The following is a 27,388-nucleotide window of genomic DNA, read 5'->3' on the forward strand; positions in this document are numbered from 1 at the left end:
CCAGTGAAGACTCCTTGCCTTCCATTTGCAAGGAATGGGCAAATGCTGACAAGTCTCTTTCAGGAGGCTGCTCTCCTGACTGTTCTCCTACCCCAGTTTTTGGCTCCTGGCTTCCCTGGAAAGCCACCAGACTCTTCAGCTGCTTTTTGGCAACAATTCAGTCTTCCGGGTTGGAGCTGCAGGGTCTGCGGAATTCCTGTCCATACTCGTGTATCCACTTGTTGGCCACTGGAGACAGCGGGAAGGAAGACGGCAAGCTGAGCAGAGTAGACAGCTGCGGGCTATGCGTGGGGCTCACGGGGTACGCATGCATGATCCAAAACCCTGCACCCCACCCTAGTCCTGGCTCCACAGTGGGTTTCATGCTATTTAGAGAACATTGTTCTAAAGTCCAACAGATCCTGTCGACTGTAAAGTGATTTTCAAATATGTGGACACTGAAGTCACTAACCCTGCATTGCAAAAATCCCACCTCCCCCTCAAAGCCACTCCTGAGTTAATGACAGATGTGCAGTGGCTTCTCCTGGCAGTGTCCATGTCAGCAGGAAAGCCCCCTTCCACCTCTGCTTCTGTTCTGAGAGCTCAGTGCTCTTGGACACACGCAGGTCACAAGCGCATCTGTCAGCTGCTTGTGCATGGCCTCACTGTTCAGCACAGCCTCACTCTCTTTGCAGGTGGCACTGACAGAGCAGTGAGTGCCTGATGGCTGACTCCTTAGAGCAGAGGAGGAAAGGACTCATCACCACACTCCTCAGCTGTGCCCAGGAATCAAGGCTGATGAGGTAAGGTCAATAAACCCTTGCTGACACCTGCTCTGTGACAGGACCCTGCTCTTCAAGGGCTCCTGCCTGTGTAGGGCACCTGGTTGATAATCTGGTCACCTCAATACAACATGGCGTTCTAATGAAGCCTGTGGAATGTGAGGGCTTCGTGATTTTCCACCCACTCCCTAGCTCGATTTTCTGGCACCCTGCACCCATTCTCATGTTCAGAAAGGAAGGCCTTACCCCACTTATCTCCCACCAAAACAGGACAGCCAGCATGAAGTGTGTCACCGTCCCCCTCACCACTCCTATGCAGGTTCCACCAAAACAGTGCTGCATTCTGCAAACAAGAGGGGCCAGCCCCACGGGAGGGTCAGCCCAGATCCTCAGTCCTTGGGAAGCCCATGACTGAGGACAGATGCATGCATGTGGTTAAACAAGGAAACCCTCCCTGCAGTTTGGGGCAAGGCATGCACGAACGCAGTGCAATTTGACACAAGCTGCCATACTCATTCCCGCGTAGGCCACCAATTAAAGCTCTGCTCTTCTCCAGGCCCCGGGCATGCAGAGACAAAGAATATCCAGCTCTGTTCTTAGGTGTTTGCGAGAGGCAGAGATAAAATAGAACAGGGCAGGACAGTGTGGTGAGTTCAAGAGAGAGGTAAGTAAGGGATTAGTGAGGACAGATGCCAAACAAAACCCACAAGGCAGAGCAAGACATTCCTCATGGGGAAACTTGGTTAGTGCTGAAGTTTATGCTCCTTGAGGCACTTACTACCAGCACCCAGGAAGTAAGCCTCATCGTAACCCCCTTCCTACAAGAAGTTCATGCTTAGAAGGCCTTGAAATCATGTAACCAAGAAAGAGCGAAGGTAGGACCCAAGCCCAGGTGTTCTGACTCCAAATCCTCTGTGTCCCTACACTCTGCTTTTTTGTCTCATGCATTTCCTAGAGACTTAGTTTAACCCTGGCCATTAGAAGTAGATCAAGCCTGAAGGAACGAAGGCTACGCCGCCTCTGAAGCCTAGAAGAGATGGCAAAGTCCTGCGCGCGCACAGACACTGGCATTCCTTTATTGAATGCTCAGAAAGAGCCAAGCTCTGGGTTAGTGCTTTATAGGCCTGATCTCATGAATTTATCTTCATTTCATTTCTGAATTAGGTAGGGCTGTCAGGGAGTTTGATAGATCTGAAACTTGGAGGAAATATTCATTTGTTAAACAAAACTCTTACCACGTGACTCCTCTGGGCTTACCTTTCCCATAGCTCCTATTTCAGGTGACTACTGCTTGGCTTCTCTGTGAGCTCCAGGAGGAAAGGACTCTGAGCTTTTCTGTGTACCCTCAGTGTGTCTAGTGTTCAATGTGGATGCCATTAATAACTGCAGGAACAAGCTGCTGTAGAGGACCCAAGGGTGAATCAAAGAGGTCTTCCCTTCTGGGACCTCTACTGTGACAAGGAAGACAGACACCTACTTGTCACAGAAGTGTAAATAAACAGAGCCACAAGTGACAAGTCCTGCTGTGATAATAGAGAAGACTGACATTATCTTTGATCCTGGAAATCAGGGAAGACTTCTTGCTATCCCCCTGTACCCCATGGAGTCAGGTTAGAGTGTTAGTCCTACGCCCTCGCAGCCCCCTGCTTCTGGGAGCAGGCCCCACTCACCTTTACCACAGGCACGCTGAAGTTGGCATAGATGAAGGCCGTGGCTCCTCCAGCTTCCACCGAGCTCAGCTATAATGCCAGAGGAAGAAGCCAGAGTTAACATAGCCACCAACATCCCTGCTCTGTTCTGTGCTCATTGGCCTGGCGTCTGACGTCAGTTTTGCATAGCTTCCCTTTGTGGTCCCCTGTTTCAACTCTGAGAGAAATCCTTGAAAGACAGTCATCCAACTTCAAGATTCAGGGAGCCTTATTTCCTCATCTGTAAAATGTGAATAACACTAGTGAGAAAATAATTTAGCAGTATGTAGCAGGAGTTTTAAATCTATGCATACCCCTTTGAACCAGCAACACTAATGCTAAGACTCTTTCCTAACCCTAATGAGCTGCTGTTGGGGACCCAAAGGTGACTCCAATAGAGTTCTTCCCTTCCAGGAGCTCTACTGTGACTGTTATCCTAATTTTCCTCACCCTAACCTTTACACTTCTGTTTATACTAAGTATTATACTATGAATCAGAATTGTTATTATTATAATTCACATTTTAAAGATGAGGAAATAAGTCTCCCTGAATAAGTCCCCTGGTATTTGCCTGCAGGACCACAAGAGGACAAAATTTTGGGAATCCTTCTTTCTTGGGCTACATTCAGTAGATTCAAACGTTTTTGATTGAGACCCTCAGGGAGAAATGCATCATAATCTGACACACCCAAAGTTTCATAAGACATTCTCACTACACGAGATACCTGCTATTTTCCATTTTATTTTATTTACTTTATTCTACTCTAGTGAAGTTTTTTAAAAATGCAGATCAGATTCATTAATCTCACAGCCTACTAATGGGTCATGACTTGTGACTTGAACACCAGTTTAGATTACAACAATAAGTTTTGAAAGGTGGCTGTCACAGGAACTATTTACTGCACATTTCTCTGGTTCCCCAGATCACTCAGTTCCACTTGAGGTCACCTAAGCTGAGGGTTTCCACTAGTATATTCTTGGATTGCAGATACATTTTCTTAAAGTGAAGATATTTTTCTCAATTGTCAAGGAAATATATAATAATCATAAACAATTTTTAATACAGGAAAGCATTTTTAAAAATCACTCATCATCTTACCACCCAGAAAAAAATGCACTATTATAATTACATAGTAATAGCTGATATTTATTAAGAACTGATTATATGCTAGGCATTACCCTAAGTACTTATACTAAATACTATTCTATGAGGATTATTATTACTTATTATTTACATTTTACAGATGAGGAAATAAATCTCAGAGAAATTAAGTACTTTACAAAAGATCACGTAACTCTTCTGTGACAGGATTTGAGCTGAGCCAATGCTATCTGACTACAAGTCCCTGCTCATAAACATTATGCTGCGCTTTTGAACATGTAGGTTATTTCCAAATATTTACTATTATAAACAACACTGCACTGAACCTTTTGGGGTGTGTGTCTGTGTATTACTATTGGTTAAACCCAGGGGCACTCTAGCACTAAATTACATTCCCAGCCCTTTCTATTTTTTATTTTGAGATAGAGTCTCACTAATTTGTCCATCTGGCTTTGAATTTGGGAATCCTCCTGCCTCAGCCTCCCAAATTGCTGGGATTACAGGTGTGTGCCACCTTGCCCAGCTTAAACATCTCCATCAATGGAATTGTTTTTGCATTTTGGTTTGTTTTCACAGGAAAAAGTCTTAGCATTAGAGTTATGAGTTCAAATGAGTATGCATAAATTTAATACTTCTGATATATACTGCTAAATTATTTTCTCACCAGCTACATATGAGAGAGCTCACCCTGCCTAGCACTACTAGAAGGTCCATGCTCTTTTATCTCGTGGCCGTCAAACCCCACCCCACCTCAGTCTGTGTTACAGAGCAAGAAGTCTGGGCCTGCGGAGTTGGCACTTACAGGAAACTGAACTGTCTTGGTGATTCAGAACCTGGAAATGGCACTGGCGGCTGTCAGCGTTCCTTGGCTCCCACTGTGGCCACTTGGAAGGCCTATGGGAACAACTCACTCTTTGTGTTCAAGAAACTAACAGATTGGAGGATTCTGTTCTGTTGTCAGTCACTGCGGGTGTAAGCTTGACTCATCAGGGGCAAACCTGACTTTCCTGCATTCCTTTTCCTGTGGTTTTAGGCATAATGTAAGGAATGATAAACCAACAAATTCAAAAGAAAATCTCATTCCATATGCAATGAAGTTCAAGGACATGGATTGTGGGACAGTGCCAAAAGAAATCTTCCTTCTGTATACCTTCACTGTATTAGGATTAAAATTATTCCAGTCTGGGCAGAAAATCACTAACCTATTTCAAGTCAATCCTCTTAGAGATTATTTTCTCCCTACAATATTACTTGTGTCTCCCACAAACCTCAACACTCGCCTTTAGAAATGTTTGATGATCTTTACCCAACCTGAAGATGAAATAATTGGACATAACCAGTCCTTCCTGGGTCCCATGACACCAATTCCCCTTTATGGGGTTCCTTCCTCACATGCTTGGTGGACTACAATGATAGAAACATATGAAAATTTAAAGAGTGACATTCCCCCTGCCTTAGCTCCTCAGATCCTTATGACAACACTGTGAAGAAATGCAAGGCTCAAATAATTGATGTAACATGTGCTGAGGCCCCACAGTAAACCACAGAATCAGGAGCAGGCCAACTGAGTCCAAAACCAAAGTGCATTCCATTCCACTGTCTCAAATGCTTAAAGTCCAATGTACATACATGTTTCTCTCTCCCTCTTGTACACACACACACCCACTCTCTCTCATTCTCTCTCTCTCTCTCTTCTTACACACACACACACACACACACACACACACACACACACACACACACACACAAACACACACAATTTGCCATTTAAAAGTGCTGGGCCCTTATATCCATTATAATAACTGGGCCTCTGTACCCAGGGAACTAGCCATGAAAGATTTGGGCAAGGGGTAAAGAACAGAGACATAGCCATACTGTGCTTCTAGACGCTCATACTGTCTGGTTGATATCTACACTTTTCATTGCCTGTAATCTCCCATGCCAGCTTCAGTGATCAGCCAGAGATGCAACCAGCTGCAGATCCAAGATGTGTTCCTTGGCTGACAGCTGGCTTCAACTGTGCCTGATCATCAAGACCTCCGAGAGGTCAGATGCCATGTTTAAGAGGTCATCTTCAGTTCTTCAGGAAGCACAAAACTTAGCCACTGGAGACAAAAGCAGAATTGCAGGCATGGAGACTATATACAATGCCAGTCTCCAATTGCCCTTTCTTGTTCTGCAGAAACCAGATACAGCCCTGAGACAAGGGGGAATGCTAAGGGAGTGTCTGCTCATCCAACGAGCCTGAAAACAGGACTTTATCTTTGGTTGTTATTCGGAGTCCTATTTATAATTAATGTATTAATCCTACGGTCAGCAGTAATCTCTTCTAATAAGTGTTTGCTTCTAATAATCTCTTCTAAGTGACGGATGATTGGAATTATGGCTTGGATGTGAAGAAGGAAATAAATCCCATACAACCTGAAGGGCAAGGGACCGGTGAGGTAGCAAACACTAGGACCAAGTCCCACAGGACCAGGCCCGGAACCAGGAGAAGAGACAAATTTATCATTTCCCTTTTTAAGGGGATGTAGTGGAGAATTTATGGGGAGATAGGAGGAGGAGTTTCACTGAGATTTCTCTGAGATCTTCATTTCAGAGGTAGCACTTGAGGAATTTCTCTGTCGGCCTCCCTGTGCTTCTTTGCTGGCATCCAAGCTTCCATTTCTCCTCTTTCTCCCACAGCTCCACAACCGCACGTATGGGTCCACACTTGTCAACACAACTAGGCGGTGGGACCTCAAAGAGGGAGACTCCTGTATTCTCTTCCCGCATTGTTTAAGTCTCACAAACTCTTGGCATTCAGTGTACACCTACCATCCATCCTAATCCGCAGCCTATGACAAGGTCACATTAGAGCTACACATTGTCAGCTCTTTGAGGGTAGCCAGCCTGTCCTATTTTCCTTTATATCCCCTATAGTGTTGAACAAAAAAATGCTATTTTAAATTCATAAATTTCCTGGAGACTTTAGTATTTAGTACCAGATACAATCAATACATGAAATTATTTTGAAAACCATAAAAAAGAGGAGAGATACAGTCATGAAGTAAGAAGCCTGGTCCCTCCAGAGCAAGACTCACATAGATCATAAATGTTGCAACTCGGTTTCCAGACTTCATTCTGTATAGGGGGCTGCTTGGCGACTGAGACAAAAATAGAACATATTGTTATTTTATGCAGATGGTACCAGAATGACAGGAATTCACCTTTAGTACAGGGAGGGGTAAAAAGGTGTCAAGGATGGGAAATGGCCCTGAGCTACCCTGAGGGGAGTATGTGCTCATCTTTGCTAGCAGGGACCCAATACGCTTTACTAGACCCCGATTTATTAGATACTCATATGAATGAAGTGTGTGCTACTCAAACAGAACTACTTATCAACAGTGAAAGTACTATATGAGAAGTTAATTGCGCCTTTGGGTTCTGTGAAATAAATTCATATGTCAATTCTTACAGATCATTATTCTGTAGGAATATCAGATGATAAGATTGGAGTTCCCAATTACTTGCCAAAGAGACATCTTTTTTTTTTGTCATATAACAGTCTGAAATATAATTTATATGCCATAAAATTCACCCATTGAAAGCATACTATTTGATGAACTTTAATTATTTTCAACATTTGTCCAACCATTTCCACAATCCAGTTTTAGAACATTTCCATCTGCTGATAAAGTTCCTTCATGCCAGTTTTCAGTTAACTCCTGTATAACCCTGAGCAATGTACCTATCTACTTTCCATTCTGTGTTTTTTTCCTTTTCATATAAACAGAACCATAAAATGTGGAGTCTTATCCACCAGGCTTCTCTTAAGGGTCTTCTCTGTTTTTGGAAGTAGCTGTCCATTCTTTCCCTTGGCGATGAGTATACCATGGTACAGATACATCAAATTTACCCATTCACCTTTGGATGGACTTGAGCTGTTTCTAATTCTTGGCTAATAAAGCTACTCTGAATATTCACATGTAAGTGTTTGTATGGACATATATTCCTTTTCTCTTGTATAAAATACTTGGAATTGAAGTGACTGGATCATATGTTGGTGTACCTTCAACTTTTTAAGAACTGCCAAACTCTTTTCCAAAGTGACTGTATGCATCATTTACTTTCCCACCAGGTTTGAGTCCTCCCTGTCCTCACCCACACTTAGTATGACCTTCATTTTAGCTCTTCAAATAGGAGTGCAGTGATATCTCATTGTGAGTTCAATTTGCATTTCTCTAATGATGTTGAGAATGCTTATTAGCCATTATTTATCTTCTTTGAAGTGCCTATTCAAGTAATCTTTTGTCCATTTAAATATTTTGAGTTGTCTGTTGAGTTATAGAAGTTCTACATATATATCTTGGATACAAATCCTTTATCAAATATATGATTTACAAATATTTTCTCCTAGTTGGTGACCTGATTTTTCATTTTCTAATGGTGTTTTCTGAAAGTGAGATTTTAATTATTTTTTAATTTGGGTACTGGGGATTGAACTCAAGGGTACTCAACCACTGAGCCACATCCCCAGCTTTATTTTGTCTTTTACTTAGAGACAAGGTCTCTCTGAGTTGCTTGGTACCTCACTTTTGCTGAGACTGGCTTTGAACTGGAGATCCTGTCTCAGCCTCCCAAGCCGCTGGGATTATAGGTGCACACCACTGTGCCAGGCAAGGTTTTAGTTTTTTTTAAATATATATTTCTAGTTGTAGATGGATATAATATCTGTATTTTGCTTATTTATCTTTATGTGGTACTGAGGATCAAAGCCAGGGCCTCACATGTGCAAGGCAAGCACTTTACCACTGAACTACAACCCCAGCCCGAGATTTTATTTTTTTAAAATTTTGATAAGTTCCAATTTATCAAAATTTTTTCTTCTTTATGGATCAGAATTTGGTAATCTATAACCCTGCTTTGCCTAACCTGTGGCTGTAAAGATTTTTTCTTAGGTTTTCTTCTACAAGTTTAATAATTTGTATTTAGGTCTATGATCCACTTTGCATTGATTTTCATATATGGCATAAAGTAAGATTCTGATGTTGTTATCATTAATTTGCTGGTAGATTACTGGACTGTCCCAGCACCATTTGTTGAAAAGGCTATACTTTCTTCATGGAATTTCCTTGGCATCTTTGTCAAAAAACAATTGACCAAAAGTGTACAGGCTTATTTCTGGATTCTCCACTCTGTTTCCTTGACCCCTGTGTCTATCCTTCCACCAGTACCATGTATGCCTTGGTTCCTGTAGCTCTACACTGGAAATGACCTCATGATGTCTGTGAATGAGTAAATGAATAAATGAACAAATAAATGAATAAATGAATTATGAAATCAGGTAGTGTTCCAACTTTGTTCTTCTTTTTCAAAACTGTTTGGCTACTCTAGTCCTCTGCATTTCCATATACATTTTAGGTTCTGTGTGTTAATTTCTATAAAAATAGCTCTCCTGGGATTTTAATAGTGTTGGGTGTGAATCTATAGATAGATTTCGGGGAGGTTTTTTTAACCCTCAAAAATTGTTTGCTATTGTCAGCAAAGGAGGACAGTTGAGACCATGAGAAAAGAAGAAGGGCTGGGATAAGAACAGTCCACCCTGGGAAGTCCCCAAGTGAAGCAGGAGACAAGATTCATGACAGGTCACATTCTGTCCCCATAGCAAATTCTGGAAAGGGAAATGGTGACAGATAAGAAAATGAATCAGCAACAATCAGCTAAAACCAAGATTTCATATATTCCTGGAACAAGGACCTTTGTTCCCAGATTTCATTTAGAATTATACCAATAACCCTACAAGAGCTCCACTTCCAAGAAATAAGGAATGTGCTGGCTCCTGTCCCAGGAGACTGGTACCGTAGCATGGTCGAAGTGAGGCTCGTAGTGCCCTCCAATTCCATAGTTCACCACCTGGAGATACTCTGCATAGGGAGGCTGGACATCAAGGCCTGTGAGGGCAGCAATGCGGTGGTCAAGGGTCACCAGCATTGGGTCAACAGTGTCCTTCAGCCAGGCACTAAAACACACCAGAGTACAACATCAGTGATCTAGTGCTGAAAATGATGTTACATGATGTTTGTAAATGAATGAAGGAAGGAAGGAACAAACAAACACAAGTGAATCATGCAAAGGGGCAGGGGAGAGGGGAGAGAGGCAGCCATGAATGCCTAATCAACTACTCATCCCTCATGTTAAGTCTGCCTCATTCATTTTGCCTTCTATCTCAACATTCATATGTTCACTCACTCAGTTACACATTTCTGGAGGCCTGTAGACTGGGTCCTGTGCTAGGTGCTGAGGCTACAGAGTGAAGGTTCACAGCACCCATAAATGCAACACCCATGACTAGGACTACCCCTGAAAGTGCTGTGGTAAAGACCTCTATAACAGAGGGAGCCAGTGCAATGGAGACAGCTTGAGATTTAAAGTAATACGACTTCTGAGCATTCTGGTATGTCCCTGTACTCCTAGCTACTCAGCAGACTGAGACAGGAAGATCACTTGAGCCTAGAAGTTTGAGGCCAGTCTGGGCAACATAATGAGGCCCAAAAGAAAGGAGAGAGGGAGGGAAGAATTAAAGTAACATGACTAGTTCCTAATCCTCTGTGTGATTCTAAGTCAGGTATTTAATTTTTAGCCTAGGAGTCAGTGTGCTTATCAATAAAATGAGGATAATAATAATATCTACTTCATAGACTTGTCAAGATTGTGAGAGAAACACAAAGATGCTTTGTAAGCTGTATGTTAGTGACTACTGTGAATACCAGGAGAATCTCTGGGAAACCAGGACAGGTCAAAGATGGAAGAATACACAGCTCAGACTCTTCCTAAATGTCTGGTTGAGATTCTGACAAAGTAGAAATTTTGGAATCAGAATTTAGATCCAGGGAAATGAGGACATGCTTCCCAAGCAAAGTCAATGAGCAGCATGAAGGCTTTGAAGGGAAGAATCTTGGCGAGACGTTGGAAGACCACTTCTTTGCTCATTAAATGATGGCCTAATTTTTTCATTCTTCTATACAGAGTACATGAAAACTGTTATGTCACATGCTATTAAGTTTGTAAAGACAACCAAGACAAAGCTGGCTGTTGCCTTCAAAGAGCTCATGGACTCTGCGGGAGATGGAAGACATAAATATGACTGAGGGAAAATAAGTAGAGTGAAAACAGGAAAAATAGACTTTAAAGCACTGGGGAGCACAGAGGAAGGAGCTGATCCTACCAAGGCAACTAGGTAAAATGGTGACATTTAAACAAAATTCAAGGGTGTGTACAAATCAATAGATGGAAAAGGGGTGGGTGTATTCCAGCCTGAAGAAATAGCCTGAGTACAAGCATGAAGGTGGGATACTAAATAATATGTGCAAAGGCCCTTACCAGATCTCAAAAACTTCCCAACCTGCAGAACCATGAGCTAAATAAACTTATATTCTTTATATATTATCCATTCTGTGGTATCCAATTATTGCAACCAAAAAATGGACTGAGAAATGAGTAACTGATAGTGATGGAGACAGCAGACAGACATGAGTGGTGGGAACATGAGATTGAGGGGATATTTCCATAAACTGAGCTGACCCCCACATGCTTCTTCAAAAAAAGCAATTTAGGGCTGGGGTTGTGGTAGAGCCCTTGCCTCACACATGTGAGGCCCTCTGGTCGATCCTAAATACCACATAAAGATAGATAAATAAAATAAAGGTCCATCTACAACTAAAAAATATATACATATATTTTTTAAAAAGCAATTTATCTGCAGCCCAGCCTAGTTTATGTCAATAAGATGTATTACATTGGGGCTGGGGCTGGGGCTCAGTGGCAGAGCACTTGCCTAGTACACGTAAGGCACTGGGTTCAATCCTCAGCACCACCTAAAAATAAATAAAGTTGTCCATATACAACTATATATATATTACATTTGTCAGCAACCAACCTATCTGCAGGAGAAATTTCAGGCACAAAATGCTAATAAGAAGAATATAAGTTACCCTGAAGTGGGGGACTTTTGTCTAAGAACAAGGTCAATGGGCCAAAAAGACCTTGAGTTGCTTTGGGACTTCGACATGTGCAGTAGGGCTTGGAAGTTTGAGGCGATCCTGCTGAAGTCAAAAGTCCCACCTGGGTGGGACTCTGGAAACTTCTCTGGGACCCCTAACAAAAGTAGAGGGCAGGAGGGGCATGTGGCCCTTCTCCTCTCTGTGAGGATCCCCTCTCTCCCCTGAGAATGTCCCCTTTTCCTGTCCCTTTTAATAAACTCATGCCTGCTACCCTGAACAACATGTTTGAAAGCTTTCTGGTGTGGTCACAGGAACTGGTGAGAGAGGACCTCCACAATGCCTCACCTGCCTGGCTCCACAGGCAAGCCTTTGCTCTGTAACAAAGGTGTGTGAGCAAGAAAATGATTTGGCAAATTCAGAGTCCTCTGGGAACTTCTGAGAGACCAATTCCAGTGGACTCATAAGGACAGAACCCAAATTCAGAGGATTAAGGAGTGATATGAGGGGGTGGAGGTAGTTCAATCTGGAAAATAAAGAAAATATCACCTACCCCCTAAAAGCAACACATCTAAAGAGAAAATTGAATATTCTATGACACAAGAATTTCAGAAAGGTTAGAAAATACAATGAAGCTGAGGTCACACAGAACTTCCAAATATTGGTGAATAACTCCTAATGCTAAATGTACAGTTAAGCCAAAATGATTCTGAATCAAATCTTTGATCTCTTCCTCACTCCCCAGGCAACATAAACCAACCATCCATCCTGAGGTCTGGCCTCTCCCCAGGGAGGCTGCCATCATTGCCTCACACAGTTTAGAGGGAGATTTTTCTTCCTATTTTATCATCAGTCTCCTCAGGGCAAATAAGGGCTGCAAGGGGAGAGCAGGGGTAGAAGGAAGAGGAAAAGCTGGACTCCCGCAGTTGAATCTCCTCCTCTGGAGAAGCTCTTGGGTCTGAGAGTCTATTCACCCCTTTTGCTGAATGTTGGCAAGCTGTGCTTGCATATGAGTCAGGAGGTGGGAATGGAACCTTATAAAGTCAAATTACATATGCAGGCAGGAATTCTCTGGAAAAGCGATGCTGGTTAGGAGGACAATTAATTATATGCTTATTTTGGGGTGTAAGGCAGAGAAGTTTTTTCAAGTCTTTCCTTCATGGCCTCCTAGTGAGTTCCTCAGAGATATAATGACCTGGGGTAAGGAGAGTGGAAAATTCTTCCTCTCAAAAAGAATGTAGAGATACAACATTCTCAACATTAACCTGTAGGGTCTCCAGTGTCCTTGCTGACCTGGCAGTCAGCTGTGCCTGGCCCAGAAGTCTCTGCGAGGAAGGGTTCCTCTTACCTTTTGCTGATACGATACTCCACTTGCAACTGCTTTTCCCCTGATGCCACCACTGATCTCTGGAGCTGGTGGGAAGGACATGAAACAAAGCCCAAGTAGTTATGAGGCACTGGGAGGGGCTGTCATGCCCACAGACATGCCCTTTATAGAAGCACAAACAACAATCGCCAGTTCCTTCATTATTAGAGGATATTTTGCACACGGTAACATTTGAAGGACAGGTCAATCTTGAAAATGAAAAAATAAAAATGAGTGACTAAAAATCTTATTTACCACAGAGTCTGGTAACCAGCAAGCACTTAATAAAAGTTTGTCTAACTGAAATGAACTGATATTTGAATCTCCTTTTGAAAGAATGGACATTTTTTTAAGCTGTCTGTTTTATCTCAACTCCCTAAGGTTTCCCTCCCAGTAATGGGAACAAAGCCCTTAAAGCTGTTCTCTGTTCCCAAACAGAGAGTAAAAGAGTAAATTGAGCCTGATAGCCAGATAGTGCTCAAACAGTAGGATTACCAGAAACTATTGACCAGAATCTACAGCCTGTTGTAAAACATTGTGAAACATGTTGTCAGCAAACCCAGACCCCCTTTGAAATTTCCTGGCAGCTTTGTTCCCCCTTTTTCCCCCTTTCATGTGTGACCCCTCCCGATGTGTGGTTTCTGCCTTTATAAACCTACAAGATTTTCTGCTAGGGACTCGACTCCTGGAGTTGGGTCCCAGCGCGCTGGAATAAACACCTCTTGCGGTTTGCATCAAGTGACGCCTCCTGTGGTTGCCATCCATCCATGGGACAGAGTTGGGGTTTCCTTTTTGGGGGGCCTTACATTTGGGGGCTCGCCCGGGATAAGATGGCCCCCCCTCATCCGCGGAGTCGACCTTGGAGGTAAGAAGGGGTACCCCGAAGTTGTCTTTGTCTTGTGTTTTGTTAGTTGGTCTGGTTCTGTGAGCGCGCTTTCGGTTTCGGTGGCAGCCGTTCGGTGACTCGTGAGAGTGGCCGAACAGTGGCCGGCAGACGTGCCTGGGGGGCCACAGGTTGCAGCCCTGGGGGACGCCCTAAGGGTGGAAGGAGAGCCAGGGACGCCTGGTAGTCTCCGTCGGTAAGGGCGCTGATGGGGTTCAATTGGTGGATCAGAGATTGGCGCCCGTCTGTATCTGGTTCTGTTGTGTGTTTGTGGCAGACAAGGTGGAGGAAGGGTTGGAACAACTGGGGGGTTCTCGGCCCGGGCTACTCTCGGGTGGACCCCAAAGGTTCCTTCTCTGGACTCCCCCTCCCGACAGCCCTGAAGGGTAACTTAGCAAAGTAGCTTCAGTCTCAAAAGTAATGAAAAATAAGGTCTCATAATTTTAACATCCAACCTGTCCGGATGAGATGGCTAAAATGCCTTAGACACAGAGTTTCTGTTAAAACCTGTTAGATCCTTCCAGATCTCAGTCCAGGCTTACATTGAAATATAAATAAAAGAAGCCTAAAGGCTCAGTAGGAGACCAGTCTCAAACCCAGGGAAAGAAAAGGTAAAAAGAGTCTTTAAAACTCCAGCAAAGTAAATGCTATATTTTTAATTATATGTTTTTTTTGAGCTCATGATTTTTTGATCAGTTCTATTTTTTTTATTCAACTAGAGTTTTTGAACATCAGTTAAACTGCAATGGAGATTCACCTATAAAGTTACAAGGGCTTGATTTTGTGTTATTTGTATGTTGTGCTGTCTGATGTCATGTTTTGTCTGTATCAAAACTGAGCGCTCCTAAAATTAAGATTTAAAAATGGATCCAGATACTTTTAATTCACGTGATTTAAAAAAGGTTCAAATTGGGTAAACTAATAAAAGTAAAATGTCTTTGAAAATAACTTGCAAGTCTCTAGGTGGTCAAGCTAATAAAATATTGATGTTAAAAAAATGTCTAATATCAATTGTTTCTAGGACTTTTCTTCAACAGGGAAGAGACAGCAAATACTGTTCAGGACACTTGTCTGATATCTTGGTTTTTTACAGAATAAGTGAATTAGAGTCAACATGTATGGGATTACTCTAATGTGTTTGTAGAGACATCTGATTAATTTACAAAGTTAAAATGCTAATTGTTAAATAACATCGAGTACTTTTAACTCCTTAAATTCCATGGGGTATCATACTTAAACATTATTGGTGTTTTCATAGGTTGGTAAATAAAAGGGTTTAAACTTGCTTTGTGTCATCACTAAACTAAAAACAAGGTTACTAAGAGTTATGTCCTAACAAGTGCAATTCTATATACAAAGGGTCCCAAAAGTTTCAACTGTGTTTCAATTAGAGTACTATAAACAACAGAATATTTAATCTTATTAAAATAGAGTAATTTATCTAAATTCAGAAATTTCATAAGAGTTGTTTCAGAATGTGAACAAAAAGGGGTCAACGAGTAGGAAAGAGAAAATAAAAGGTTCTGAGTATGGAAATATATTTAGTAAAAGGAAAAAGGAAATGTTTCTGGGTAAGAAAGTGCTTGTTTGATGAAATACATGAGGGTCTAAGTAAGTGCTAAGAAAGTCGGTGTAAATAAAGGGCAAGTTTCAATAAGTTTGTGTGTAACTAAGTTGGTTATATGTATGTGAGACAGCTAAAACTATTGAAGGTTTTTCCTAAGGTGAAATACTAACGTTCTGATATAAACCAAAGTTTAATCTATATGGTAGAATGACATGGTAAAATGACAAGGATTTGAAACACTAATTTACTCTTAACTTTGTGTCTATTAAGTTTATTCTTTAGAACAATTAGTCTTAAAAATTGGGGTGTATACAATTATGGTTAAACAACTATTATAGAGTATTGTACTTTGTTACAGAGTATACATTTCTCTTTAAAAACTCAATTTGGTAAGATAAAAGTGTCAAAGTATTTGTGAAATGGTCACTATTTGTATATTAAATGTGTTCATATTTTTCAGGACCACAAGTTTTTAAAGCAAGGAATTTATTAAGCTCTGCTATTCTCCAGATTAAACTTGTCTGTAATGGTAATCTTAAACTTATAAAGAGTAAATTTTATTGGGGATTTATTTCTATCATTTAATGTTCTATTATAGGACCTGCTATCAATAGGGTATGTGTAAAATTTGTTACTTTTTACACTGAGATAAAGAATTTCAAATGTAAATGTATTTCTAAACATTAGAGTCTGATTTGTTTAAAGGTTAATATTGTGAAATATGAAAGAAACATGAAAACATTTTGCCACTTAATCACACAAAAGGAAAGTTAAAAGCTCTCTCAGCCTTTCTTTGATTCATGTTTTAGATACTATGTTAAATTGTGTTAATTATAAAGTTTATATAGACTCAGGAAACAGTATATGTAAACTACTTAATGGTATTTAAGGAAAAGAAGCAAAGATCAACATCAGAATTAGAACACTTAAGATCTGTAAAGAGCCCTGCCTTACCTGAGATAAGGCTCTGCCTCCCATCTCACTGCATGTTAGAGTGACTCCAAAATAAGCCAGACTTCAGCTTATTTAAAGTTATAGTCAAAAGATTGGTTCTTGTTGTAAAAGTACTGTGATCTCAAATAGGGGATAGAATGTAGTTCTCAATCAAAATTCAAGATAGCTATTAAAGCTGAATATATTTTTACTCTTGCTAATTTCATTTTGTAAAACTGTTACCTGTTAATGTTTTGCAGAAGTAGCTGCTCCAAGAACAAACAACCTAGGTAACTTGTGATAATAAGCCATCACCTATAGAATAGATAGTGGTAACTTCCAGTACTAATGCAGACTCCAGTTAGATAAAAAGGTAAATAACTGTAAAGTTATGAACATTAAAGTTAAAGCCCATTACTCTTAATTTATGACTGGTGAGACTGGCTTGCTGGATAATTAAGATCAAACTTAGAAATTAGAGTTAAATACAGAGGTCAAGAAAAGTCCATATTTGGGTCTTGCCCTCAACGTTCGCCTGAACTCAGGGAGTAAAAAAACTTCTCTAAGGAGCGTTGCAACTCTGGGTCACACAACCTCCTGATCAAGGAGATTGTTGAGACTAGAGGATGAAAAATTATCCAGTGCATCTGCTGCAGAGGAGGGTCATAAAAAAGGGGAAACATCCCTTGATGTTTCTAAAGGAAGTCACCTCATCAAGAGACCCTGCCTAATCAAAGTCACTGGTGGAGCTAAGGAGCCGCTCTTAAGTTCTGTACAAGTGACCCCTGTGGGAACTCAGCTGACTCTTTAACAAAACAGGAACCAGGTCAATTTGACCAACTTGATCTTAGATACCCAGCAAAACAGTTAAAACCAAAATATAGCCATTCTTGGGCATTTAAAGGAAATAATAATTAAATGTAACTTAAGATGTACACTTGTATTAGCCCACTAGAATAAAGGCTGGAAGCTACAAATGAAAGAAAGATTCTTCAGCAAATGTGCCTGATAACTATCAAGAGAAACTGCCAGAGTCAGAAGTTTTTAGTCAGTTTAAGACCTTCCTAAGCTACACAGGTAGACTTAATCTATGTTTGCTAGTATGATTATCTATTCCTAAGTAACAGAAGTATAGAGATCTCTACTAAACACAGGTTATACCAATAAAGGGATATTTTACAAAATCAGATAACATTAAGTAGCTTAACTATATTTTCTGGGGACATCTATGACAATGTTAAAGTCCCCAAATAAAGGCCTTGTTCTCTCCAGCCTTGGCTAGGCCTAGTTATGGGAACAATTTCTCAGTTCTTCCACATCCTGGTGAGAGATTAACTTCTGTCATTTTCATGATACTCAGTGGCATGTTTCAGATGCTGCAACATTTACTTTGTGCTAATCTCATTTCAGTACTCATGTCTTTTTGTTCTTCTATCATAGAAGCAGCCGCCCCCAGATGACTTTACAACCTGCTCTTCCCCAACCAGGCTTCTTCCTGGGACCCCTTGATTGACCTGATTTTTAGAAAAGGAACTCCAAGCTGCTTGCCCCACGCCACCCACTTCCAGCTCGAAGAAGCTAGAGCGGTCATCGACCTCCTTCCCCAGCAGAATGGAGTTCCTGAGATTAGAGGGGGGAATGAAGCCAGAATTGGAAACAGGTAGTTAGTGTAGAAATAGGGGATCGGGTCAAATCAAGGAAATGGCCATAAAATCATCTGCCTCTGGAAGTTGGAGACTGCCCCTGGAAGAATGGAATGTCAAGGATCTCCGGAGCCCATTGATTACCAAATTTACCTGCCTTTATCAAGGACTGTTTATCAAGGACTGCAAACAAGGGGCTGCTAATTGGTGGCCCGCCCCCTGGGCTCTTGCCTGCCTGAAATCACCTAGTCACCTTCATCAGGGAAAGAGTAAGTGCTGTACAGGTACTAATGCTTAGGCAACAATACCAGTCCCTCCGCCAAGGAAATAGCTTTGGAGAAGAGTATATAGAGACAGAAGTTCCATGATTAGAACTTACCAGAAAAGAAAATGGGGAAATGAAAGAATGGACATTTTTTTAAGCTGTCTGTTTTATCTCAACTCCCTAAGGTTTCCCTCCCAGTAATGGGAACAAAGCCCTTAAAGCTGTTCTCTGTTCCCAAACAGAGAGTAAAAGAGTAAATTGAGCCTGATAGCCAGATAGTGCTCAAACAGTAGGATTACCAGAAACTATTGACCAGAATCTACAGCCTGTTGTAAAACATTGTGAAACATGTTGTCAGCAAACCCAGACCCCCTTTGAAATTTCCTGGCAGCTTTGTTCCCCCTTTTTCCCCCTTTCATGTGTGACCCCTCCCGATGTGTGGTTTCTGCCTTTATAAACCTACAAGATTTTCTGCTAGGGACTCGACTCCTGGAGTTGGGTCCCAGCGCGCTGGAATAAACACCTCTTGCGGTTTGCATCAAGTGACGCCTCCTGTGGTTGATTGGGGTTGCCATCCATCCATGGGACAGAGTTGGGGTTTCCTTTTTGGGGGGCCTTACACTTTGTGTCTGTTAGTCTGTGGTAGGAACAAGGCTATTTCTCAGCCCTCTTTGTAGCGCAGTGTTGGGCGCCAGCCCTCACGCATGACAAGCTGCACTTGGCGTTAGTAATTAAATGAGCTCCTTCCACAACAGTAAAGTGTGCGCTCAGAGGCAGCTGCTCCCTTTGAACAATCCTAACAAAAGCCCTTCCTCACAGAGAAAGACAATCCATTGTACTTCAACTGCCTTGATGAGGAAAAAAACTGCAAACAATTTGAAGTCACTGATTTAACTCAATGTCTCTATTTTGTTCTGAATGCCTGGATAGAGCATTTAAATTTTTTTCATAAATTACCTCCTAATTGCAAAATCATTGGACAGAATGATAAACATTACTTATTTACATGAGGATGTGTCTACTTCTGCTTCAGTCATCAGAGTAGCAACAAGGTCTTGGTCTGTTCTCACAGCTGTGTCCCCAGGGTACAGAGGCCTGGCAGGGAGTAGGCGCTCAGTATGGATTAAACAAATGATGAATGAAACAGTGCCCAGTGTGGAAAGGCACTCCCAGGACTCAGAGCCAGCCCCGGTGCTTCCCAGGCAGTTGGGGTTCTGGCCGGGGTAATCTATGAAACACAGCACACCAACACGTTCCCCCTCAGTCTGTTGTTCCACAAGATTAGGATGTAGAGGGTCAGGTGACTGATATTACCTCTATCTGTCCTTCATCAGTTGTTCCTGGCATCCTCTCCTGAGTCATTCATAGAGGAGAGAGGAGGGATTCACAGATGAGAGATGAAAGGTGTTCCCTTCTATTATTTTAGGGCAAAATCGAAGACTTAAAAAAAAAAATCCAGGGAGTCCTCCAATTAAGGAGCTAACTCCTTTGTACCTAACTCCTTTAATATTCATTTATTGTGTACCTACAAGTTATTCAATTTAGGGAACAAATATTTATTGGCTGTCTTCTGGCCTAAGTACTCGGCTATGCATTGGAAAAACAATACATTAACCCAGAGTCCCTCACCATAGGTCATCTAATGGGGCCATAACAGGCAAGTACAGGGCACTATGGAAATATAGAGATGGGCATCTAGGCCATTCTTATGAGGGATAGGAAGGCTTCCCAGGATGTGCATGAGACCCAGTACAATCATACAGGTAAAAAGACATCAAGAGCTTTACAGGCAGAAAGAAAAAACAGCATAAGCCATTTACAGAAAAGAAAGTTCCCTGCAGAGGACTGTCAAGTACAAGGGGTGAGATGTGGTGGGAGGGGTCAGCAGCAGTCAGGCCATGGAGCTTTGTAAATATGTGAGGACAAAGTAACACATTAAAGAGTTAAAGCAAGGGATTTTGAAGGTCAAATTTGGCTTTCAAATTACTCTGGATGCAGGAGGCACAACGCGGGGAAAGGCATTTTAAGAAAGACAATACATGATGCTTGGTAGTTTACAGTATGGCCAGGGAGACAGAGCACTAACTCAAGAAACAGCTAATGACATCAGACAACATGTCAATGGTAGACTAGCCGGGCATGGTGGTGCATACTCAGGAGGTCGAGGCAGGAGGATCATGAATTCAGAGTCAGCCTCAGCAACTAAGTGAGGTCCTAAAGCAAACTCGGTGAGATCCTGTCTCAAAATAAAATATTTTTTAAAAGGGCTGGACATGTGGCTCAGCGGTTAAGCCCCTGGGTTCAATGCCTGGTACCAAAACTAAAAAGGTAAGTACCAAACAACTGGAGACAAAAGTTCTGAATTCACAGGAGGAATAGGTTATTGCATATAGCCCCCCAAAAGGGATCTGAAATGCACAGTTACTCAAACAACCAATGAAAGTAGACCAGAGCAGTCAGGACTAGCAGGCCCAAGGGAGGAGTGGGGTTTCAACAGAATCTTCCAGGATGGCAGGATGTGGATAAAGAAGTGATGACAGAGCAGGTTTTGGAAAGGTACAGTGGAGAGGAAGCTGGTAAAATCCAACTCAAGCCTCTACAGCTTCTGTGCTCAGCTGCTGGGGTCGGGGGGTATTGGGAACAACATTTCCAGGGCTTATTCTTGGAGCAAGACATCAGCAACCCTTGCAAGACACTTCTGGGGGAAGGAAGCATGGCAAGGCTTTTGTGTGCCAAATGGACCACCTGCCCTGAAGGATTCCACGAACATTTCTGGGTGGGCCGCCTGTCCCGTCACCATGGCAACAGAGCTGTTCTGAGGAAAAAGCCACTGCTGGCCAAATCTGACTGCTGGCTCCCCAAGAAGCTGACACTATTGAAAATACATTGTTCCATCACCAGCGGAGCTTAAGCATTTCAAAAACATTCTGTACAAAGATTCTAGCCTTGCCCAGAGGGGCTTTTGGATGAAATGATTATTGCTATTCTTCTCCCTCCAGTCCATGTCTGCTGCTCTGCCAGGCTGGGTCCCAGAGTACAGACGGGAGGCAGAGCTGCAGCCAACCCAGGACAGACATGTAAAGTGGGGACTTGTTACTGGATTGAGGGGCTGCCTGTTACCACATATAACTTAGGCTACAAGAAGGAAAAACAGCAGAATGGCAACCAATATACCTCTAAGTCAGTCATGACTTTGCTACATGTATAACCTTAATGAAGTCCATTCCCTTTCTGCACCTTAGTGCCCTCTTTAACAATATTATGAAGTTGAACTAAATAATCTTTCCATCTGTCAGTCTGTAAATGTGTTTTAGGATTTTATTCCTTGTCCCTGTCATTTTTTCCATTTCTTCTACTAATTACATGGCTGATATTTTGGGAAGTTTCCTTTTTATTTTTTTAGGTGAGATTTACATACAATGACAAGCACAGGTCTCAAGTGGACCATTTGCTGAGTTTTGACAAATGTGTGCAGCTATGGACTCCATGCCCTTAAGAAGATAATGAGAGCACATTTTCGACATCCTAGAAAAATCCTCTGGTACCTCATTCCACTTAATCCTTTCCCTCTAGAGGCAAACACTATTGTGATTTCCTCCACCATTGATTAATTTTACCGACTGGCTGGCATTCTGAACCCCTGGACTGATGAAGGGTTTAGTTGTGGAGACTCCTGAACTCCGGGCATGTGAAGACACAGGAGCTTTATGGATACTCACCCATGGTTCTGCAAGCTCTCGAATTTTCTGAGCCTCCGAGTCACTGACAAAGTCATGGTAGAGAGCAACATAGGGGTCTAGGTGAATGACCTCCTTCCGGATGGGCTGGAGAAGCAGGTAGGGGCTGGAATTGGTCTCATAGGAACAATAGAGGCTAGGGATCTGGTAGTGAATGGGCTGGAAGGAAAAAATAGACTCAGCATAAAAGAAGGGCCTAGGAGTAGAAATCATCTTAGGGGAGTTAAGGCATAAACCTGGAATCTGAAAGACGGAATGTGGTTACTTGGATACTGTCCAAAGGAGATTTATTATTTTCAAGGCATCAGCTTTTCCCCTTCACACTGTCCCAATTCTTGCTTTTCACTCTGTAGCCAGGCCCATTCTCTTTCTTTTTTCCTGAGGAATCCTACCTGGGAGCCCAGGGTCTGACATAACCCTTCATATGTGTCTCTAGTCCGCAGGTGGGGCACTCTGGGCCTCTGGATGACAGCCTCAGCTACAGCCTGGTGGGGGCTCTCTGCCAAGAGCCTTTCATATTTCAGCACATTCCTGGCCATCCTCTTATTTTCTGGGCCTGGGGGAAATCAGAGCAGGGAATAATACAGATTAACAAACACTGGCCCCAGGAAGTGCTACCAAGATTTCCTGTAACTGTACTGTCACACAGGACTGGCACTGGGACATTCTGAATGACCCCTCTTGTCAATGCCCTTATTTCCATAAGAGTGTCTGGTATTTTAAAAAGACTAACTTGCCCCTGGTGGGTCTGCAAATACAAAAGATTTTGGGAAAGAAGGTGATGTTTAAGGCTCTCAGACCCGGGGACCCTGAGAATGACTGCTCTGGGACAGCGTGATGGTTATTTATACGTATAAGAGAGAAACTTCATTCATTAATTTGTTCATTCATTCATTTACCCATTCATTCAATAAATGCTCAATAAACATCTACTATGTACCAGATACTGTGCTAGAGGCTAACCTCCCAGAGTTCAGAATCTAACAACCACTTAGAAGAAAATATGGTAAGGACAACAAAAGGAAGTCCAGAGACTCAAAGCCTATGGCACAGGGACCCAACCTGTTCTTCCCTGGAGACCTGGAGCTAATTCATCCTCAGCTCCATTAGATGCCTCAGCATTCCTAATCCACCTAGATCCAGAGCACAGCAATATGGGACAAAGAGATTTTAGATTTGGTTTCTAGGCCGATTCCCACAAGCCCTTGGGAAACCCAAGAAACCTGTGTCTTGCTTGTGCCCACCTGTTTGTGCCCATTTTGGCTGCAAGATGCCCCATGGGTTGGCAGCTACCCATGGCCCGCTGGCCTCTGTGTATGACTCTCAGTGCATCTCAGAAGGAGGTGCTGAATTGTTCTAATGCTCCCAAAGTATCTGAGGAGCCCCGTGTGCTTCTAACCACCACAACCACCCTGGCAAAAGAGCAAAGGAGGGGGCAGAAGTTACTATTTCTTTCAAACAAAAGGAAAAATGAGATTTTGGAGAATGGAAATGATGAGCCCAAATACCAGTGAAAAATATTTGCAAAGCTAGAAATGAGCTGGGACCCTCAACCTATCAAGCCCTATTTACTCAACTGTGATCGCACACAATTTAGATTCTTAGGGAGAGACAGAGGTTTTAAGCACAAAGAAATAAAGGAGAGTGGAATTTTAATTTTGTTCATTCTAGTAATTGCTAATGGGTTTATACTAATAATTGCTCATGGTTTTCCGGACCATTTAGTAACTTCCATATCTTATTATTCACCAAATTATTAGAAAGGAATAATGTTTCAGTCATCCAGCCATCTCCACAGATTCCAGAAATCCATGTGTTTAAGTCCCTTATATATAAAGGTCTAGTATTTGCCTATAACCTATGTACATCCTCCCATAAACTTTAAACCATCTCTAGATTATTTGTAATACCCAATACAACATAATGCTATTAAATAGTTGTTTGTTTTACCCTATCAGTTAATTAATAATGACGAGAAAAAAGTTTGTATGTGTTCAGAACGAACGCCATTTTTTTCCAACTATTTTCAATAGTTGGGTTCATAGATGTAGAGTGGACTGTACTAAATGAATTCATTAAAAAGTTATAAATAGAGTTATAAAATCCTACATTATGAAATACCTTATAAATATTAGCTTTTGTGGGTTTGGTTAGGCTCAGTGATAGAGTGCTTGCCTAACATGTGTGAGACACAGGGTTCAATTCTCAGTAAATTTAAGTAAATTAAATTTAAGTAAATTTAATTTACTTAAATTTACTTTATTTAAGTAAATAAAATACAGATCTATCAACTAATAAAAATATTTTTAAAAATAGCTTTTGTATCTTATTTTAGTATGTAAATACCTAATTAAAGGAAAACCTAGGAAGCCGTTCACTATCAAAATTTTAAGCAAAATATCCAAGCTGAGCTAGGAAGCGTCTTCCTCCAGTTTAACTCATTTCGTTGTCAGCAAGGCTCTCCCTGAAGGGGACCAGCTGAACTGCAGCCACCTGGGCAGGATGCTTGCAAAGCAAAGTGAGCTCTGGTTTTAAAGGAAAGAACTGATAGCTCTCAGTAAACAGCCAAAGTGAATAATCCACCGACTCATACTCCTTCTGCACACACAGCATACATTGATTTCATTCATTCCTGGGTCTGCTTCCAACACCTGGGTCTTTAAAATGTCTCTGAAGAAACTGTCTCTCAACCTGGGCATGTTCCCTCTGAAGAACAAGCTGGGAAGGAACTGGTTGACATCTCTGCATTTTCCAGCTGACTTACAAATTTCCCCCAGTGCACGGATGTGCATATAAATGAGATTTCACCCAAATTTGAAATGTTATTTAGATTACAACATTAAAAGAATGAAAACAGGTAACTGTACTTCACTTTGCAGGGATTAAATGCCAAAAGCAGAAGTCAGACCTGTGGCTAGCTTATCTTTTATCATCACTTACTGTAGAGAAGAAACTCTCGGGAGAGGCTGAGGGCACACGAAACATTTCCTGCCTTATTAAAACAAGAAAAGAAAGTGTTAACTGCACTGAGGATGTCCTCTCTGACCAAATCATTCAATGGACATTTTTTTAAAACTATAAAATATTTTTACCACAAGCAGATAATAAGGCTCTTTGAAAGAAGCAGCAGGCTAGAGATGGAGAGAATTTGTGGCTCTGCAGCAAATTAGCTGTCTTCATTTATAAAAGACATTACCACTCTTACCAGAAAAACAAGGGTCATTTAATAGAAATTTCTTAAAAATAAATTAAGATAAACTTTCTTAAAGGTCCTCAAATCTCAAAGTGTGCAAAAGCCACAATGTGACCAGGTATTGTTATTTGGTTATATTTTGTTAGTAAATTTAAACGAAACTATACAAACTCTAGTAAAATTATAATTTATTCTGAGGGTCTAGAAAGTCAGTGGGAAGGAGGCAAAGGAAGAACCAAAACAGAAACACTCCTAGTGCACAGGAATTAATTGGCCCTGCAGCCATTCAACGTTGGGCTCAACTGATCAAAAGGAAACAGGAGCTTTTCAGACCAATGTGGGCAACAGAATCCCATACAGTGCCGTGCCATCCTCTCTGGGTGTTGCCAAATGATGATTAGCTGATAGAAATGTGTTTCTTTTCAATCCTTTCAACTTACTTTAGCATATTAAAAATTCATTTTAGTGATAAAAGAAATATGCACATTAAAAACAGATGAGCAATGCAATAAAAATGACCCCCACTGAAATCCAGGCACTGCAATTATTTTGTATAATACAAAATAATAATCGGGCACTGCACTTAAAACCCCATCTTTCGGGATGGGCTATTTTAGTCTAGCCCTTTCTACAGCAAGTCTCCATTTTCTTCCTTGATTGAAACTCAATCGCTTTGTTACATCATAATTGTTCTGTTTTTCACTTTAACATGCAGCAATTAAGCAGGAGAGTTAGGAAGGGCACATAGATGTTTTACAACAAAGACCCACTTACCAGGAGCTGCACTGAGAATAAGACTGTTTTCACCGCAACATGTAGGTTTGGACCACCCACACCACCCTCATTTTTCTTAGGAAAAGGTGGAAAGAAAATGGAATACAGGGATTCTGGGGGTACAGATCAGTGATAAGAGTGCTTGCCTAGTATAAACTAGGTTCAATCCTCAGCACTACAAAAATAAATAAAAAAAATAAAATAAGAGGAATTCGGGAAATAGAAATGGCTTATTAGCTTTGGAAACCAGGGAACTCGCTCCATAGAGATTTAACCAGCCTATTCTTGAGGGAGAAGTGGGGTTAACACTACAAAAAGATGGCATGTGTGTACTTAGGGAATCGAACTTCTGTGTGAGGCTCAGCAGGTAGTCTATCAACAGTGCCAAAGGAAGAGGAAACCGCAGGAGGCACTGAGGCTGGTGCTACAGCATAGAAAGTGCAGCTCTGTAGCCAGACACTAGACATGGTGTAGCCAGACTCGGTGGCAGATGGGACAGAATGCTCAAACTTCTTCCTCCATGGTAACATCATGACACAATCTCTGTGAAGAGTTATGAGTTGTTGAGAGCATGAACGAGTGATCTACAGCAACTATGACCCAACTAACTGTCTCCTGCTATGAGCTTTATGATGAATTAAGAATTTTTTGGAGACCTCATTTACTCACACGTGATATAGCTGAATAATAAAATAAATGCCCTCCCATTTGGTCATATTAGGAAGACAAAATAAATTAAAAGACATGAAAATGCTTAGAAAGTTGTAAAGCAGATGTAAAGCATTACCTTTATTGTGACACAAACAGCGAGCTTCACTTACTCCCCTACCTGGAAACAGGCAAAGGCCAAGTGATCCAAGGCATCTTCCAGGCTTGCCTCATCCTCTGTCTTCCACTCCCCATAAGAGCCTCGGAAGAGACTGACAGCCTCCTCCAGCCATGGAATGGCATGGTAGTAATCCCCCATGTCATAGGCCACCTACAGGGAAACAAATACCACCACTAAAGTCTTAGTCCACAGGTAGAGGAAAGGAAATGATAATTTAAAGAGTAAAACAGCCTTTGGAACCCAAGAAGGCAAGTCTAACCTCAAATTCATTTTAATTCAATTTACTAAACATCTATTATATACAAGGCATTGTACTAGGTCGAAAGGAGACACAATAGTTGTTGCATTTAAGGAATTTATAATCTGTGAGAGAAAAGAGATATGAACTTAAGAAACCATAACAGAATGGTAGGAGTGCTTGAAGAAATGCATAATATGTTGTGGAGGGACAGAGAAGTGAGGAGACTTGGGAATCTCAAGCTCATGGAGAAAGTGGCATCTGAGATAGGCCTTCCCTAAAGAAGGAAAAGGTTTCAGAGAACAGAAATTGGAAAGAAGAGCACTTTAAGATGGGGAAATGAACCAGGCGCGGTGGTGCACACCTATAATCCCAGAATCTCAGCTCAGGAGGAAGATCACAACTTCAAAGTCGGTCTCAGTAACTTAGT

The 27,388-nt window shown here is 41.6% G+C and overlaps 1 protein-coding gene across 5 annotated transcripts in view; it reads right to left on the minus strand.

Moving 5' to 3' along the window:
• Positions 1–27,388, minus strand: part of P4HA3 (prolyl 4-hydroxylase subunit alpha 3) — a 37,959-nt gene continuing 10,571 nt past the window's right edge. Inside the window, exons 4-13 of one of the 5 annotated variants that reach the window (XM_079103798.1) lie at positions 26,721–26,870; positions 24,865–24,916; positions 22,317–22,480; positions 21,907–22,083; positions 12,879–12,943; positions 9,447–9,552; positions 6,635–6,697; positions 2,432–2,500; positions 1,008–1,104; positions 23–228 (exon numbers count right to left, since the gene is read on the minus strand). In XM_079103798.1, coding sequence (XP_078959924.1) covers positions 158–228; positions 1,008–1,104; positions 2,432–2,500; positions 6,635–6,697; positions 9,447–9,552; positions 12,879–12,943; positions 21,907–22,083; positions 22,317–22,480; positions 24,865–24,916; positions 26,721–26,870 — 1,014 coding nt within the window. In that variant the 3' untranslated portion in view covers positions 23–157. Of the gene's footprint in view, positions 229–1,007; positions 1,105–2,431; positions 2,501–6,634; positions 6,698–9,392; positions 9,553–12,878; positions 12,944–21,906; positions 22,084–22,316; positions 22,481–24,864; positions 24,917–26,720; positions 26,871–27,388 lie in introns of all 5 variants that reach the window. The other 4 variants (XM_079103797.1, XM_079103800.1, XM_079103799.1 and 1 more) reach the window with 4 other exon arrangements.

The sequence above is a fragment of the Sciurus vulgaris genome (genome assembly GCF_902686455.1).
Source record: "Sciurus vulgaris genome assembly, chromosome: 11".
NCBI lineage: Eukaryota > Metazoa > Chordata > Mammalia > Rodentia > Sciuridae > Sciurus > Sciurus vulgaris.